This window comes from Apaloderma vittatum, unplaced genomic scaffold, assembly GCF_000703405.1.
Source record: "Apaloderma vittatum isolate BGI_N311 unplaced genomic scaffold, ASM70340v1 scaffold7049, whole genome shotgun sequence".
NCBI lineage: Eukaryota > Metazoa > Chordata > Aves > Trogoniformes > Trogonidae > Apaloderma > Apaloderma vittatum.
The window spans coordinates 1-18,297 of NW_009735705.1; the positions used below are offsets into that span (position 1 = coordinate 1).

Consider the following 18,297-nt stretch of genomic DNA (forward strand, 5'->3'; position numbering starts at 1 on the left):
TGGCTGCTGTTGGGCTCTGACAGTCTTGGAGACCTCTTCCAACCAGCGGTCTGCCTCCGAGGGAGTACGTCTGTGATTTCCTTGGAAGAGACTTGGCGAGGCTGCACCCGAGGAGGTGCTGCTCCATTCTGTGCCTGGGAAGGGAAACATGGGGAAAGTCACAAATATTTCCACTCCTTGCCTTTTCGTCAGTTAGTTAGAAAGGCTGGAGGATGTGCACAACACCAAACTGGCCTCCTCTCCCATGGCTGAAAGACCGCTACCAGCAGGGGAAGAGTCTTTGTGCATCTACTGCACTGTATTGTTAGAAAAGACATTGGTCAAGGAAGGGACAGAGAAAAGCTTCTTCACTAAAATGCAGCTTTTTGTATCTTTTTTTCTTCAGAGCAGGCATCTGAGACTTCAGGGCATGCAGGACTGCCGCTGCCTGCACTCAGAGCAGACCTAGTCCAGAACCACTCATTCTTCTAACTGGGGAGTGTCAGTTTTGGAGCATACAGCTCAGGACAAAGCTGTAAGACACTGGTTCTTAAGACTTGCTTATTCCCTAAATTAAGGCTTTACCCTCTAAAAGACAGCAATGTAATGGTACTGGGAGTTCAAGACAACATTCATTTTTCTGTCCCATGTACACTGAAGTGTGAGTACTCACTATGATATCTATGAATATTACTGTATATGATACACAAACTGTACTTAATATAAGTCCTTTATATTATTCTTCCACCTCCCTCACCCTCACAATACTCTTTTCATACAAAACTCAGGCTGTTAACCTCTCAACCTCTTTTGCAATGTTCAACACTTAACATTTTAGATTTTTCATCTATAAAATCGGCTCTGATTTTTAACTCATTTATCCTCAATGACTAAATAAATAAATAAATAAATCAATCAATCACAATAATTTCCATTCTTCCCAGTTCCCAAACTATCTATCTTCCCCCAGGCTGAGTTCTGGTTTCACCCTTCCTCCAATTTCAAATTCTCAAAAGGGTCTTGCCAGGTTTCCAGTGTGATGAGAAAACCAACCAGGAATGCTAGAGATGGCTCTGCTGCTCTTCTCTGGTGTTTTGGAGAAGTGGAAAACCATTACTGGCTTGGGAGCCTTCAGTCAGCTTGATGTAGTTAAGCACCTTCTACAGATCATTTACTGTTGTTTTTTTTTACAGTGGGGACTGCTGGAGGCAGAGCTTTTAAGGACTCTTGTGGGGAAGACACTGGACTCTTACAAGGCCAAGTAGAACCTACTATTTCACTAGCAACGGTTCTTGAATTTTTGAGTTGAGCTCACACCAGGAAATGGTGTCGGTTTGCTCGTAGCACGTGTCCATCTGGGTGACGGGCATTTAAAGTACCACCTGACATTGCCTGTAACTACAGACAAAGCCTGGAGGGCCAGACCAAACTTACTGAACAAAAGAAATGAACCTCTAAAGCCATCAAGCAATCAGCTTAATCTCTCCTTACGTACATTAGCAGAAAGAACTCAGAAAAAATTATTTAGAGCACACAAAGTTTCTTTCCCCTTCGTCCCCAAATACACACGATTTCATTACTTCCTATTTAAGCACTGGACTGTCTAAAATACTGCCAAAATAAGACTCGGTTCAGCTTATAGACCCACAACCAGCGAGTTCATCGCTTCCCTCCATCCACTCACGCGAAAGGCAACTACTTCCAGCTTTTGTTACTGTTCCTTCCACTTGCCATTAAGTGCCACTGACAATCGTCTCAAGGGCTCAATTACGGTTTTTGATCCAAGTTCTCAGAGCAAGTGCATCGGCTCTGCTTCCAGTCTTACCCGCAACCACGGCTGCAGCTCCAGTATTAGCAGCAGGAGCATGAGCCCAAGGATTGGTTTCACGAACGGGCATAGCTGTGGACACTACAGCAGCCTGGGATGGTTTAGCAGCAAGCACACAGAAGGCAGCGGCAGTGCCATTAACTAAAATGGGAGCAGACAACATCAGTGGAATTAATTCATGCAAAGCATGCACGTGACAGGAATATTAGTAGACCATGTCGTAACTACCAACATACAACAGTTTTAGACACTTCCACATGACAGCAGTTTGTGTAAATCCGCCAAATCGGGCTGACAGTCACTAAAGCTAGCGAATTCCATTTCGCCAAGCCAGCGCTTGTTAACAGAACTGTGGGATGGTGGATTTTTATGTATTCGATGAGGCCTCGAGTTCTGATGACTGACTGCAGTTAAATTTGTTGGGTTTTAAAGAGGAGATATGGCTCACCAGAAGTTACTGTGGGATTAATTTTAGATTCAAAAGAAGAACAGATTTGAGACGCAAAGTAACAATAACTACATTTAACACGGAGAGGTTCTTTTTTTTCACACAACTTGTATAAAAGTGTATCAGTGAAATGAAGATCAGAAGCTGCCATGAGCTCTACAGTTGGCATCTGTCCACAACCTAATCTAAGAGTTTGTGTGAAAAACAGTAATCTTGGTGGCACAAAAGCTCTTCCCTTGTGGGATTGTGGTTCCCGGGACACACATTTGGTGAATTTTTTTCCAGTTTAGGAGGCAGAATGTTAAAACAGCCATTCTCTCAAAGCCAGTCCCTTTTACAGGTAACTATCGTGTGGTAGGTGTGTGAACTTTTTGTTAAAAACAAAACCACAGAAAAACTAAACAGATAAGATGAATAAAGCCAGATGCATTTCTCCAAAATACCGATAACAGGCCTTGCACAAGAAATTAAGACCACATGTTACCGGAAAGCATTCAAGTCTCATCCAGCACGACCACGGGCACGCAAAGAAGTCACAAACCTTGGAAGGCAGGAGACTGTGGTGCGACTACTGTCACTGGTTTGGTCATGGGGGCCGAAGAGAAAGGATCTTCTGATGGTGTGCTGAAAGCACTGGTGATCTGAGAGCACAGGGCACTAATGCTGTCCGTTTCCCCTTCTACTTCGGGGACTAAAATGTAAACAAAATGCATTAAATTGGAAGCTTAAAGGATACAGAAACAGTTTACAAATACCAACGTTGAGACTGAAAGGTAATTAGTTCCCTTATGTCCTAGATGTTCCTGCTAATGATTTGCATGACAGCTTTTTTTTTCTTAAGAAAAAATCAGTGTTGAAGAGCTGACCTGAAATAGAACATGACATTAGGACATTTTGTCGCTAAGTCAAGAGGGTGCGGAGATCAGCTTTCCAGATTTGAAGTCCGTTATTACTGCTTCTCTGTATTAATGCAAGAGGATGTCCATTTCAGAAAATAAAAGGGGTTTCTATAGCTTTAGTAGAGATTTAAATCTCTCAGTATTAAAGTGCTAAACATATCAAAGATTTGGCACTCTGTGAAATGAAAATACTCATGATAGATCTAAGTGTTCCAACAACGTACTTCCCCAGTAACTAGATGAAGAAGTTTAAACGTGCTGACAGCAATGCACAGAGGCGAGTGAAGCCCCAAGTTAGAATGTTCATTGCTCCAGTTCAGCAGTAGCTGAAATCTCTAGCTCCTGTGGTAGAATCACAAAAAGCAAAATGCATGCTCAGATAAAACAGGCACTCGGTTTTAAACCAAGTATTAGCATAATGTGGATAAAGTAACATCTGGAGTAAAACTGCCAACTTACCAGATGTTCTCATTATTCCTAATTGCACTGCTTTTCAAAAGTACTGGTCATCAGCCCTTCAGCGCACAGAACTGACACGAGCAGGCATAATTAAGCACAAATAATATAACAAAAGCAGATGTCTGAACACAACATGCACTGTATCTAAAATTCAGGGGGAGGCATGCCCGAAAATTGATTATTTGAGGAGTATTCCAAATACAGCGCATGTGGTGAGACAGTAAGCAGCACTGGCAGTGACACAACAAGAGAACATGCATCAGAAATGCTCTGAATGATGAAAAATTGAGATTGTAGAATGCTCAGTGAGTAGCACTAGCGAGCAGTGCACTATTACTGTAAAACTGAGTCAACATGTAACAACTGAGTAAAACTGTAAACCTCAGTGCTGGTCTTAAAGCATGGGTCACCAAATAAGGATTATAAGAGAAATCAGACACAGTATTTTTGTTAGTTTTGCCTTTGCCACAGTAACTTTACCTTTAAAAGCTTAGAACCCTAAAACCAGCTCTGTTGCCAAGTGAGAGTACAGCTGGCCTGCAGGATAACCTAGCTAAGCAGGTTCTAGGGCACTGCCCAAGGGACTGAGCACCCTGGGAGTTTATGTAAGGATGAGGAGAAAACCCCACTGCCATCACGTGAAAACTCTACCACGTCACCGGTACAGCCAGCTTTACCACCTAAAAGAGCAAAGCTTCTTCTAATGCAAGGTGAAAAGCCATTTCCTTGCCCTTAAAAAGAAGAATTCAGACAGGCAGAAGGACGGACTGCAGAAGAGCATCACGCGATCCCATGGCAAGGGAGGTTAAGCCCTTGAAGGGTTTTGTCTCTCAGGATGCTCTGGCACTGAAGTGGAGGAACTGGTTCAGTGACTCAGAGGGAAGAGCCAGCACCCACTAATTCACCAACACCCATTCCTGGAGCACTTCAAGCTGTGCTCCAACATTTCAGACAGTGGTTAGAACTGTTTGTCTTCTGCAAGTGAATATCGCATTTGAAATCCTCGCCTATCCCCAAAGCAGCAGCTTTCTGATGTTGGTGATGTTTGTTCATGAGAAATGAGCCACATGAGGCGGGAAGAAGGATTTACGAGAAAAGGAGGAGTTGTTTGAAGCCACAGAGAAGGAAAGGAAGAAGAGACAATTTAAGGTAACATTTCATCGGAGCCAGTTGGTTTTACCTGAGTTTTTCATGGGGAAATCAGTCTTCCTTTGCACCGTTGAAGGCAGCTCATTTATTCGCAAAGACAGCTGGCGTTTAAAAGGAGACATCTTTTGGCTAAGGGCAGGGAAGCCCCGGAAAGACCCTTGCCTGGCAAGCTGTTCTATAGGGGCGTGCCTCCGTGGAATAGCATGCGGATTGCTCATTTCTTTCTCCAGAGAGGCAGTAGCTTCAGCAGTAGGAGAGGTTGGTGAGCCAGAAGAAGGGGCAGTATTGTTTGGTGCAGCACCTGGTGCTACTGTTTTCGCTTCTGTTTCAACTGCTGGAGGAAATAGGATGAGGTTAGAAGAGTAAAGCAAAGTAGCGTTCAACTGCCTGCCCCTGCTCCCGTTGGTTTTGAAAGGAGAAATTGCAGGGATTTGCATAACTAGCACTCTTCCAAACAAGTTTCTTACGCCACAGCAGAAAAATCATTTCTGTATACCTGCACCACGTCACTTTACATGCACCCAGTCTGCAAAGCAAAGCTTACTAAGGCTAGACTTCCTAGAAATTATGGCCTTATATATGTATTCTTGCTAGCTATTCCCAAGACCCCAGTTCTGGAAAGACTTGCAATTCCTTTACAAGCAGGGCTGAAAAGCATTATCGCATGTTTGAGACTTTACTTTGCCTCACACAGAACTACAGCCAAAATATACTACAAACTGTATTAATAAAGTGTCTTAGGGTGGCAGCAGCGGGGAACAGAACCCAGCTCGAGGACGTCCTTTGAAAAGCCACCCGCCCGGCCCTGCAGAATCAGCAGCAGTAGCCAAACAGACGGCGCAAGCTTGGGCAGGCCAAAGGCAGCAGCGCAGGTCAGGCTGCAGCTCCTCCAGGAAACACGTTACACCCACGGCTTGTGAACGCGGCGGGAGAAGGGGAAGTACCTCACCATCCCAGTGCGAGCTCTTACTTTACTGATGCTGCTTTCCAAGTGTTTTAGGAAAAATAGTGACTTTTGTTGCTGACACATCAACGGAGTAACCAGAAGTCCGGTAAAGAGAGGGGTCACACTAGAGATTTCTGAGAAGCTGGTAGGAGGAACTAATTAAGTTGTCTTGCAAGCTTCAGTACCCATGAGTTGCAGCTGCTCGTTCAAGTGAAACTTTTCTAATCAGTCTTTCTTGGAAAGGATTTCACACACCTTCATTGGGTCAAGACTTTGACTCATGCCCTCAAGTAACAAAGGCCTTGTGTTTAAGCTTCATTTAGCACATTCTAAAACTAACGTATGGGAAGAAGCAGATGGATGATGAAAACGAAGATTAAAGTTTTGCAATCGAGCAGCAGCATAAAGCTTGCGGTAGAATCCTCTGAAACAGAAGTTCAAGGCCCCTGTAAAGAGGGCTATGAACAATATTCATAATATTTTTGGTAGCTGTAGAACTCCACTACTGGCAAATAAAACTTGTACACGAAGTTCTGCTTTCACTTGAATTTCAGAATGCTCTAAATGGTGCTTTAAATGGCTGAGAAATAAAAACTAGCTCCTCTCAAACCAATTAGTTTCTAGATTTGAAAGCAATTAACAGTGCAACAGTTACGTGTTTTATAGGGAGGGGACGTGGTTTGTTTTTTTTTTAGGAAGCACACTGTGATGATCTGTTCTTCCCTCATGCAGTGTAAGTCTATACATACACTTTGTAACTTGCCTTAAAAAAAATCAAAACAAAAATACATTATTTTCTAAGAAAAGTGCATATCATTTTCTGTTCATTTCGCTTTAGACTCCAAAAATTTCTGGCAAACTTGTTATATTTTTTATCACGTTTTTCTAATCAGGCCTTTTAGTATGATAGCTACGGTGTTCTCTGCCACAAAGCAGGCTGACAACACGACGCAGGAGCGGCTTTCACACATGAAGCCACTTGTACTTTTTCTAGAGGAGATGTGGGAACAGGCACTACGAGTAAATCTTGGGAGCGTTTTTCATCTTGTGAAGTGACGAGCGCCTGGGAATACCATTTGTACACAGTAAGGCTCAGGAGAGGGAACACCGCAAGGGCGTTATGCCTCAGTCCTTGCACGAGCTCCAGTTCACCTCAGTGCTGGCTTTGCCCACCGTGGATGGTTGCTGAAGTCGCACCGCCGTACCTTTAGCATCCGGCGTCTGTCTCATAATTTCATCTCTCTCAGCTTGTTCGGTAGCGGTAGTGACCCTGAATGACCCCTCCCTGGTGAACGTGGTTCTGCTGGCATCGAAGGTGGCAGTCACTCCGCACTCCTTCTCTCGCTTCTGCTTCCGCTCCAGGCACGCTGCAAACGCACAGCCCACGGCGTGACTCAACCTTTCCCCCTGTACGAGACAGCATTGCGTCACACGGTAACCGGAACAGAAACATACGCGTGCTTCGAGCATCGCGAAGCGACAACCTGCCTTTACGAGCGGAATCTAATTATGGCATTAAAGAGAACCACGGTAATTGGCCACCTTTCGTACATCTCTAAAATTAAACCCGGTATATAAAGACTCCCAACTACTAAAGCACAAGTGGCATTCAAGAAGGCCACCCAGAAATGAAAGAGATTTGTCAGATAATCGGTTTAGTTCGACTGCCGCTAAGATGCCAGCGCGATAACGTGCCTGCCCTGATCCCTTGCCCCTGGATACATCTGTGCACAAAGCCATCCTAAGCAGGTATAAGTCCTGAAGGACAGATAAGTGCTATTCTCAGATGGAGAAAGTTTACAGAGGGCTCAAGGAGACACTACTGTGGCGTGTGAGGGTGAAAATTAAAAGCACGGTGGTGACCACTTACACCTCTGACTAGCTCTGACCAAATGCACAAGTTAGGATTAAGAACGCCTTCCAAAAAGCACTTCCAGTATTAACCAGGGAGGTCAAAAGGATCCACTATCCAATAATAGCAATAAGGAAAGGAAATTCAAGTCGGAGGAAGTCTGCAATCCAGCTGATACAGCGGCTGCAGTTGAGTCAGAGGCGCAACTGCTACCAGTAGCTCAACTCATCTATTACAATCAGTCGAGTGAATTGACCTGTTACTCACAGAGGGAAGTAGAAACGCTCCAGCTCTAATCTAAGTTTAACTAGGAATTTCCAATTCCATTGTTTCTCTTCAAAGAAAAATGATAAATTGTCAAGTACAATTGCTCTGAACATGCAGCTATGTGCGGTTCATGCAATGAATTTGCATGAGGTTTCAAGCCCTTTGCACAACATAGGTGAGATTCAACAAAAAGCAGAAAGAGGAAAATGCCAGATCAAGGACTTAAATCACTTACTTAGGTCTACACAACAAGGGACTGATAGAGGTGACTTACATTCAAATCTTCTACTGGAGAAATCTCTGTCACTTAGACGCAAATGGGACACTAATTTAATTCAGTTTAGCTCCATCCCTTAACATTCAGATGACTTTCCATTCAAGATAACATTCGCATACAAGAGGCTGCATTCATAACCAGTCTGTATTTACTCACTATGGTTTTATCCTGGAAAAACTGTCATTGCTGTCTCAGTTTTTGGCTGTATACATTTTCAGATGAGAATATCTTCTGTCTATTTTTAGAAGAGCAGTTCCCTTCTGCTAGAGATATCTGAGGCTGACTGCATTCCTGTTATACACATGCTGGGCACCGTTTCTCTCCACAAGACGACACCATGGAGGGACGGCAAATAATTCAGACAGAAAGAATTAGAACTAAAATAATTTTCAAGGACTAAACAACATTTTAGCTGAAGTCAAAACTTATCGCAGTATTCTAGGCAGTAACTTTTCTCCCCAAGTGTAACTTCCAGCTAGAAGCTCGAAGAGCCGGACACACACCACATTAAACTTACCGTGTCCTTTACAGCCATGAAGCAGTGGCATATCCAGCGTCGCGTTGTGCCGTCTCGACAGATGTACGAGAATGCCCGGTCAAAGTTCCTGTCTGGTGCGCAGAAAGAAACCTTCTCTATTGTCTGATCAACTATAAGATCCTAGAGGGGGAAAAAAATCCCCCCCCCAATAAAAGAAACATGAGAAAATACAGAGAAACACTTGACCAATTCATTTCAGTGTTAGCTGCAAGAAGATGAGTTACAGCAGAAAGATGATAACCTGATGTGACGATAATCATCTATCAATGAACTCACCATTCAGAATCTCCTCTCAGTTTGAAAAAAAAAGGACAGATGACATTATTTCCCACCAGCCACCTTTAGTAGAAGCGTGCCCAGGCACCACTCAAGTATTTAAGGACATAAAACCATTCCTGAGATCTCTCTTCTAGACTACGGAGCTCGCATTTCTGTTTTATTTAATTTTTACAGCAGCTCCAGTAGGCTTGCGACCAAAAAGAAAGAAAAAAAAGTCTTTAATGTGGTTAAAACACAATGCTGAAACTTCTGGGAGAGGTCTGCAAGTGTGAAAAGGTCTAAAAGCTGCCACATGAGAAGCAGAAGCTGACCTGCCAGCTAGCCAAGCAGGGATGCCACGGAAAAGCACCAGCAGCACTGGCAGCATCAGACACCCCTGATTTGTTCCCAAAGACTGATGGGAGAAGGATTTCTAAAAAGGAAATAGTATAGTTTGAGAACTGTGCCGTCTTCTTTGCTTTTTTTTTTCCTCAATATTTTTTTCAAAATTGTTTCTGTTGGTTGGTGCTTGGCGCTTGGCATCTGTGCTAATGTATTCAACCACCAGGAGGCAATAGTATATGCTCTTTTTAAGTCTTCTACTTTTAATTACCTCCAGGGTCTGCGCAGCTTATTAAAATTCCATTGTAAAATATTAAATATATGCAGAAACATTTTGAAAAATAATGCACATATTATTTTTAAAGGAGGCGGTCATCAGACTGAGTTCACCTACATGAGTATGGTTTTCTTAGAAACTAATTCTTAAGAGACAATAACTATAGCACTGGTGACCCACACCCTAAGGGCAGCCCTGGAGAAGTCTAACCACAGAGCACGGGTCCGATGGGCTGCTCTACCGTGGGAAGATATGAGCTATCTCTGCCTGCTTCTCAGTATTGGCTTGCAGAAATCATCTTTTAGGTTGACAAAATAAGGGTTAAATGACACAAACCTAAAGCAAATTAATTTCCAGCTGAGAGGAGAAATTGTTCCGATAGCCACGTCCTCTTTTAAAAATACTAGTATGCTTAGAGGCAAGCCTAAAGCTCTCATTTCTAACTGCCTGCATCTAGAGAAAACCAAGAATTGTTTGCTATTGCCCACAGGCCCCTCGGTGGTACATATTGTGCTATTTCACAATAATAATAAAAAAAAGTAAAGCAATCTAGAAGAATGCCAGGGCTACATTCCTTTTCCGCTTCAGACCAACAGCTTAGATATTTGATGCTTGGTTACTGCTTAGCTTGGGTCTGAAGGTACAACACCCCCTCTGCATTGCATTTTTGGAAGCTGGCTCTTGTTCATTCTGAGCCACTCTAGGATTTGGAAGCACTGAAAATTACAGTGATTAACGTGAGTTTGCTAATGTATTACTATTGCAGCCTTCTGCAGTGGTGCGGAACAAGAAGGGACTCTTCACGTTCAGTGTCAACAGAACTTCACAGGAAAGTCTTCCACCAAACACAACAAAAGTATTCCAAGCTTGTGCTACCTGTCACATTTTATGAAATACGTCTTGAGAGTAGAGTGGAATAAACTGGGGGAAAAAAAATTAGCGTGCACACATATGTTTACAAAGCCAAAAACAATTAAACTTCAGTCTTCCTTTCAAATACTAGCATTTGCATCAACATGAAGATTGGCATCCATTTAAAGTTACAGCACACACGTCATTATCGAGAGTTTTAAAATTTTTGTCCATGAAATCTAACCTTTGTTTTCTCATCCACAACTCTGAGTCCATCTGCCGAAACCCATAGGACCGCTTTAACGGCTTTCTTCCCAGACTTTTGAAAAGAAGAAGAAAAAAAAAAAGGAAAGAAAAAACCAACAGTTTTATGTCAACATCACCAGAGTGCCACCCGCTTCCCCTTTCCAAGAGCCATAACATTAAGTGTAGGTGAAGTCCACTGTCAGTAAGGTGCCCAAAGCCAGATACTCAATCCAAGTTGCAAAACATTCAGAAAACCAAGCCAAAGCCAGCATTTCAGAAACAGCAACGTCGTGGGGATGGGGAGAGGGCACAGGACAGGTGGAGGCAAAATATGAGGTGTACATCCACTGACAGGAAAGAATTCAAGACTGACCAAGTGGGTGAAGAATTCCACTAAAGAGTCAGAAGACACTATTTCATAAGGAGTTACACCACAGGTAGCTTCTTTAGCGCAAGTTTCAACACAGGAAGATCCTTACCTCGTATTTCCACCAGCCCTACCCTCTGCCCCAACAGTCACGTGGCAGAATCATATCATCACCTTAAACCCGTGTCAAAAGCACCCCAAAATCATCAGTTACGGTGCTACGAGCTTAATGCCCAGATTGACCATCCAAACACGTTTCGCTCACTTTTCTTAAGAGCTAAATGTCACCTCGTGCAAGAGAGGTAGGAAAAAAAAATTAATAAAAAGAAATAATGATTTCTGAACCCTTCGGTGTGTATCCTGACGAAGCAATGGTGTGCGGCGGGGGGGGGGGCCGTCTGGCTTCCAGCCAAGATCTGACTGTGGGAACTTTGAGCTGCCGCAAGGCAAGAGTAAGTAAGAGGGGGAAACACAGGAAGGCTTCGGGAGCCATTGAAACTACGGGTTCTTTCTCGACTGTTTACTTTTTAAGGGAAAATTACAGAAAGCGGCATAAACACTTGACACAATATTCTTCTGACACCAATTCATTAAGCACAAAATAGGTAGAAGATGTCAACATAATTTTACTGGTTGCTACAGAGAACTACTACTAAAGAAATAATCTTTTTTTCTTTTTGAAGTGTTACTTCAACTCACAAGCCACGCGCTTTAAGTCAGCTAATAAAATGTTCTCCCCGTAATGTTTTTTTGAAGCACTGGGTTTACATGGTTTGTGGCCACTAATGCCACCCACCACAGACCATTGCAGGGAGCAAAGAGAGCAACAACAAAAAAAGATGAGGGGGTACCAGCTAGCAGCCTCATGCAAGGATCGCAATGAATTTTTTATTTTTTATTTAATATTTCATCCCAGATGTATATAATTTATATTCATATGGCAAATAATGGAGCAAGGACACATTCTGGCATAAGCTACCACATGTTCCAAGTCTGCAACAGCGATTATAATGCTGTAAGGATGAAATATCTTGGAGTCAAGAGTCTCCTATTATGTCACATTGGTTTCACTCTCAGGGAAAGCATCAAGTGTGAAGAAAACGGGCCTGGCAGAACTTCTGTTTGTTTTGGGGGAGGAACTATCTGTCCCAATTTTGGAAGCAGCAATGACACCCTAAGCATTTTCAAAAAGCTTGGTGAGAGCAGAGAATGGTTTGCACGGAAGAGGATTAAAAGAGAAAAGAGAGAAAACAAGCACAGTGTGAAAGCAAGCTACGGAGAAGTGCTTGCAGAAGCAAGTTTCTAAACGTCCATCCAGCCTGCTGGATGTCCCCCAAGAAGGTTTAAAGTAAAACTGTTAGATTCTGGAATGCCTGATGGAAAGAGTACAATTCACAAAAGTACATGGTACACATGATGGTAAATTTAAGTACTAGAAAACACTGCAGCATTTAAATGCCACTTCTAACTTTTGGCCTTAAAAGACATTATATCTTGACATCCACAAAAATATAGTTTATTTTTGCAATGCTTAGCTAGCTTCCACAGCCTAAAAGTCCTTATTAATCCCCCAAACAGAGGTCTGTCTTCTTTAAAACTCCTGTTTTAAAAAAGGAGTACCAGTTTCTTGTAAGCTGTTAATAGTTGTAAAATCGTTACTTCAAGCAAATAGAATCAAGACAAGACAATGCCTGCAGGTAACTGTTCGGTTTGGATTACCATCATTAGAAACGGAGATACGTGTCTTTCCCCAGCAAACAATAAAATCCTTGTTTCTGCAGAAACAGTGAACAGCTCCTGAAGTTTGTCTCAGGGTCAAGTCAGCTGGGTACCTTGTAAAGCAGCACTGAACTTGAGCAAAGCTACTCCCCACCTGCTATTTTACCAAATGAGGATTTTAAAATAGTGAAAACCGGGAACTCTGTTTCTCAGAATACAACATAAAGGCTGAAGGGCTAAGTCCTCCTCTCCCACCACTGGAAACATAAGGTTTCTCATGCAAGACAAACAAACATGGGTTTGCTACACCCAGAGAAAAACAAAACACACCTTTATTTCCCAGTTCCTTCTTCTAGACTTATGGTGGGTGCAGCAGTTAAGAAGGGCTATGTCCTCACAGTCTGTATCCCAAACCCCCAGCAACTACCGTTGGGCAACATCTGATCTCCCCATCTACTGAATCGGGTCCTGCACTTGGGCCGTAACAACCCCACGGAGGTCTGCAGACTTGGTGATGTGGGGTTGGAACACTGCACATCGGAAAAGGTCCTGGGGGTGCTGGCTGACAGTCAGCTGAACATGAGCCAGCAGTGGGCCGAGGTGGCCAAGGCAGCCAACAGCATCCTGGCTTGTATTAGGAATGGTGTGGCCAGCGGGACCAGAGCAGTGATTGTCCCCCTGTACTCCGCACTCGTTACGCTGCACCTCAAGTACCGCGTCCAGTTCCGGGCCCCTCACTGCAAGAAGGACACTGAGGTGCTGGAGTGTGTCCAGAAGAGGGCAATAAGGCTCATGAAGGGTCTGGAACACAAGTCCTATGAGGAGCAGCTGAAGGAACTGGGATTGTTAAGCCTGGAGAAAAGGAGGCTGAGGGGAGACCTTATGGCTCTCTACAACTACCTGAAAGGGGTTTGGAGAGTGGAAAGGGTCAGCCTTTTCTCCTTAGTAGCCAGTGATAGGACTAGAGGAAAGAGCTGCGAGTTGTGCCAGGGCAGGTTTAGGTGGGATATTAGGAGGAAGTTCTTCACTGAAAGGATCGTTGGGCATCAGAATAGGCTGCCCAGCACAGTGGTGGATTCACCATCCTTGTAGGTATTAAACCAACATGTTGATGTGATGCTTAGGGACATGGTTTAGTGGTGACCTGGCAGTGCTAGGGTAATCATTGAACTCTATGATCTTAAAGGTCTCTTCCAACCAAAGAGATTCTGTGATTCTCCACTATCTGCACCTACAACTGATGTGTGAAGGAACATACTGCTCCAAATCCATTTATATTGGATGTACAAATCAAAGTACTACTCCATTACAGGTAGGATACTGCCAAGTGTATCATAACTACGAAGGAGAAACACGAGCATTTGCACACCTGGCACACACCAGACAAAGATCAGTTTGGATGCAAGATGCTACATGGGAAGTGAATTCCAGTGCAGGAACCAGTTCGTGCAATAAATACTGAAAGGTATAAGTGATTCCAAACAAAAGCATGAAAATGGCCAATATCCACTGGAACAGTGTGGTCTTAAATGCTGCTGCTGAGGGACTCACGTAGACATCCCTATCAGTAGCTTGTCTTCGTATTCGAGAGCTTTGGGATGACAGCACTGCTGGAGGAGAGCCACGTGGGCACCGGCTCCTGGGAGCCCGATCCATCAGCGCTGAGTCAGCCCTGATAGAAACCTCGCTGCTCAGCACTTCTTAGAAGGTCAGTAATCCGCCTCAATATTCGTTATCTGGGCTGATTTCAGAGTCCTCCGAGGCCTCCAGGAGAGCGGGCGAGGCACCCGTCCTGACAGATGATGAAGCCAGGAGACAAAGCAGAACCACTGTGGGCTGGAGATGAGGGAAACCTCTCCAACAAGCTGGCAATGCCCTAGAGATGGGCACCCAGTAAAAAAATAAAGAAAATTAAGTGGATTAAATCAAAAATGCCCATTTCCTAATCAACAGTGTGGGTCGTGACAATTTACCTGTTAAAAGCAATAGGTACAGGGAGATAAGTAGGAGCTATATTGCAAGGTGGTAAATAAAGTTTTAAGGATCCCAGAGCAGAATCAAAGTTGCCCAATAATGCATTTTTTAAATACTTGTACGTTGTTTCTAGTCTTTCTGCCTATTTTATTCTGTCCTGAGACTTACAAACAGCTGTAAGATGTATCTGGAGTCTGAGGTATACATAAAGAAAATTTTTCATTTCAGACTCTGTATAACACATTGCACAATGAGAAACACTTGTGCTCGGTGGAAGCACCACATGAGAAAGATCACCCAATCTGTACTGCAATTCATTAGAACAGAAAAGCTTCAGTTTTCAAATACTAAGAGCTGGCCTAAAAAAGGCGGGTAATTTGGTTACGTTGCATACGCCACACAAGATAAATCTGCAGAAGCCTAACAGAGCTATCAACAGATACCTCATTTTTATTTAAAGTTGAAAATATTTTCAACATTTCTGGACACAAACCTGCCAGATTTACCTTTTAGGGGGAGAAAAATATGGACAGGGAAAGCAGCAAACCCGTCCAGACTGAATTTTCGAAAGCTGCTGGTGTGCTTTAAGCAGCTCGGGATATTATATTAATCCCAAGGCAAGTCATCTGCGGAGAAATGATAGATGAGACAGTCAAGAGATATTAGAGTTATTAGTATTTCTCAATTATTAATAAGGGACCAGCTGTCCCTTCTTTTGCAGTTTTACCCTGTATTTAGGCTGCCGGTGCAGGCCAAAGCTGCAACAAAGGCAGGGCCACACGGCTGCGGTGGGGATATATCTAAACATCATGGATCCAAGCGGTTTCCGTGGTATTTAATGAAACTTCACAGGCTGAAGCAGAAGTAGATCCATCTTCACAAAAAAAAATTATAAAAAACAAAGCGATTCTACAAGGCTGTGGTAAAGCAGTAGACTTGTTAAAAAGAAATGAAAATTTAACAGGGGAGCTTGCATGTTCAATAGATAATTTCAGAAGTCAAAGACAGAATTTTAAGTGCTATGCAAATATCTGTCCTTTTACATCTTTGCTTTCTTATGCACCCTAATATAAGTTAATGCCAACAAGCAGAAAGAAAACTAAAATAACCAATCAGGTTAAGGTGGTTTTCTTCCTGTTTGTTTAAAACAAATTGTAAGTAGCATTTAGGATTTTTGGTTGTAAAGCAAATGGCATATCTTGACTCCAGTCATCCTGGACTCCAGCTCTGAAATTTCATTTGTGCACAGGATTGATCTAATTAATCTGACAGATCTCCCACCTATGGTATTTTGACCCTAAAATAAAAAAATAAAGAAAGAGAAAAAAAAGAGAGAGAGGGAGAGAGAGCCTCTTACTTCACAGTCACTACCCTTTAGATGTACGCATTCCCAGAGCACAGAAAGAAATCTGAATTGGGGAAACAGCTGTCCCCATGTGACATGCATCAGTATCTGAGTGAAAGGTGAAAAAGCAGCAGCTGAAAAAAAATTATTTACTCCCCAAGCAAATCCAAACCAGATTTGTGACCAGAGAACAATCTGCTCTAAAAGACTTTTATAGGTATGGAAGTTTCTAGAGATTCATTTTATAACAAGACACTTCAGAAGCTGTATCTTAGATTATCTCCCTATGAAACCTAAATTAAAATGTTTTATAGGAACTTTAAACACAGAGGTAGGGAAGAGATGAGAGGTAAAAGTGAGAGAGCTCTAAAACCCCTTGAGCCATAAGTACAGCACGTTCTTAATAAAGACAGAGCTGCCTCCCTTCGCGTCTAAAGACGCCGTCCTCATGAAAAGAAGAGTCAATGATAGAAAGTGAATTTTTCAGTTACAGAGTTGAGTTGCAACAAGAAAAAGAGAGCAGGTAAAGTGCCTGCTCTCATCTTCCTAGACCTTTGAGTTGTGCTCAGAAAAGGCAGGCTGGCGAGCCGGCAGGCATGGGCACCCTGCTTGCTCCCAGCGCTGACACCGGCAAGTCGGTTCCCGGTGCCCGGGAGCTGATCATGAAGCACGTACAAGGCACAGACCCCAGCTGCTCTGTAGCTATTTGCCCAGGTGACGTAGGCTGGCACAAGTTTAAGGGTTTTAAAGGAAAATTCTCTTTTTTTTTTTTTTCCCAAGAAGACCAAATCGCGTGATAACTCTGTGTTTCCAATACAGTCCATGCGGGTTTCAGTTTGTATTTCAGGTTGCTTTTTGTTCTTTGGTCGATCAACATATTTCCAAGTCTGTTTTAGAATCAAATATTCTGCAATGGATCAGGGGACTCTCAAACATCCTGATTTTATGGCAGTGCTATACCAGGGATGTAACTCCTTATAGTGCAAGCACAAACAAGGCATTAAACTTACTTTTCCAAAGAAGCCTTTGAAGAACTTCCTTTCCTGGAGGAACAGGGGGGACAAGTCGAGCGCTATTACTGTAGGTAGCTAAAATGTCCCAGGGTTTCAAACCAACAAGCACACACAAGAATAGGGTTTGGAGGGAAAGGAAGGGGGTTTTAGAGTTATCCATGAGAAGGTGCGACAGGCAAACGTGAAAATAATCCCATGAAAATGCAGATCAAAGGGCACACACACAATTCTAATAAGCTATTGCCCTGAAATTGGTGGAAAGAAGAGAACCTCAGCCCCAATTTCATGCAAAGTGGTTATTTTACTTTCACTCTCCCTTGTTTAGTCCCTTTTAGTTAGGTTATGAACCAAACCTGGCAGCAGACATGGTGGTTAAACAATTAAAGTACTGTACGGTGGGCTCTTGTGAAATGCAAAAGGTCTAACTCCAGAATTACAGTCAAGTTTGCTTTGTATTGATCAGTCTTTCCCAAAGCAAATGCTTTGCAAGCTGGAAAAGCAGATATGGCTGGCATAAAGCCGGCTTAAACGCTGCTTCATTTTATTTCATTTATTTGTTTTTTGGTTTACGTGCTACTGTTAGACTTCACATCTTATGCAGCTTCCTCTGAACAGACAGGGATTTCATCCTAACTTGAGACCCCTTCCTCTCTCACTCTCTTGGAAGCTTCCCAAGGCTTTACATAATATTTAAAACAAATACTAGATATTCATTCTACAACTCTGAACTGCCAGGCTGAAGAGTCAGCTCAGGCAGGGACAGATAAGTGCAAAGATACCAAGAGCTGAATTACAACTCCCTGAAGTTCTTCAGTCTGGAAGCGATTATTACCGGTTTTGCTCAACTCACACGAAGGAAAAGGCAAAGGCAAAGATCTTAAGCATCTTTGCACGTGCTTCAGTTTACTGGCTTTATTTTCCTCCCAGACTGTGAAAAGAAAATTGCAAGGTCTGGTCCAATCTCCCGAGAGCTCACTTCGCCAGGTCTGGTGCTCTGGGAGCACAGCCACACACTGCTCTGCGTTTCAGGGAAGCTGGCACGAAGCGTATCGCGGTTCCCAATCTTTCCTCTCTTTCCAAATTGTGTCACTTGCAAGAAAGCCATGGAATAGCAGTACCGGGAAGGAGGTGGAGAACTGCAGATGAGACGGTGAGCATCTCTGCGACAGCCTCTGACCCCAAACTAACACCCTGCAATTCCAACCTGTTGATTGCCGACAATGACACGAAAAATATTCTTACAAATATCCTGAGGCGGTGTC

General features: G+C 43.2%; 1 protein-coding gene across 1 annotated transcript in view; it reads right to left on the reverse strand.

Moving 5' to 3' along the window:
* Positions 1-7: 7 nt before the first annotated feature.
* The window catches only part of NUMB (numb homolog (Drosophila)), a gene marked incomplete at its 3' end in the record, with an annotated part of 34,806 nt that continues 16,516 nt past the window's right edge, over positions 8-18,297 (reverse strand). Inside the window, exons 3-9 of the mRNA XM_009876675.1 lie at positions 10,616-10,690; positions 8,622-8,762; positions 6,914-7,115; positions 4,794-5,093; positions 2,797-2,946; positions 1,805-1,948; positions 8-134 (exon numbers count right to left, since the gene is read on the reverse strand). Of these exons, the coding sequence (XP_009874977.1) occupies positions 8-134; positions 1,805-1,948; positions 2,797-2,946; positions 4,794-5,093; positions 6,914-7,115; positions 8,622-8,762; positions 10,616-10,690 (1,139 nt within the window). The remainder of the gene's footprint in view (positions 135-1,804; positions 1,949-2,796; positions 2,947-4,793; positions 5,094-6,913; positions 7,116-8,621; positions 8,763-10,615; positions 10,691-18,297) is intronic.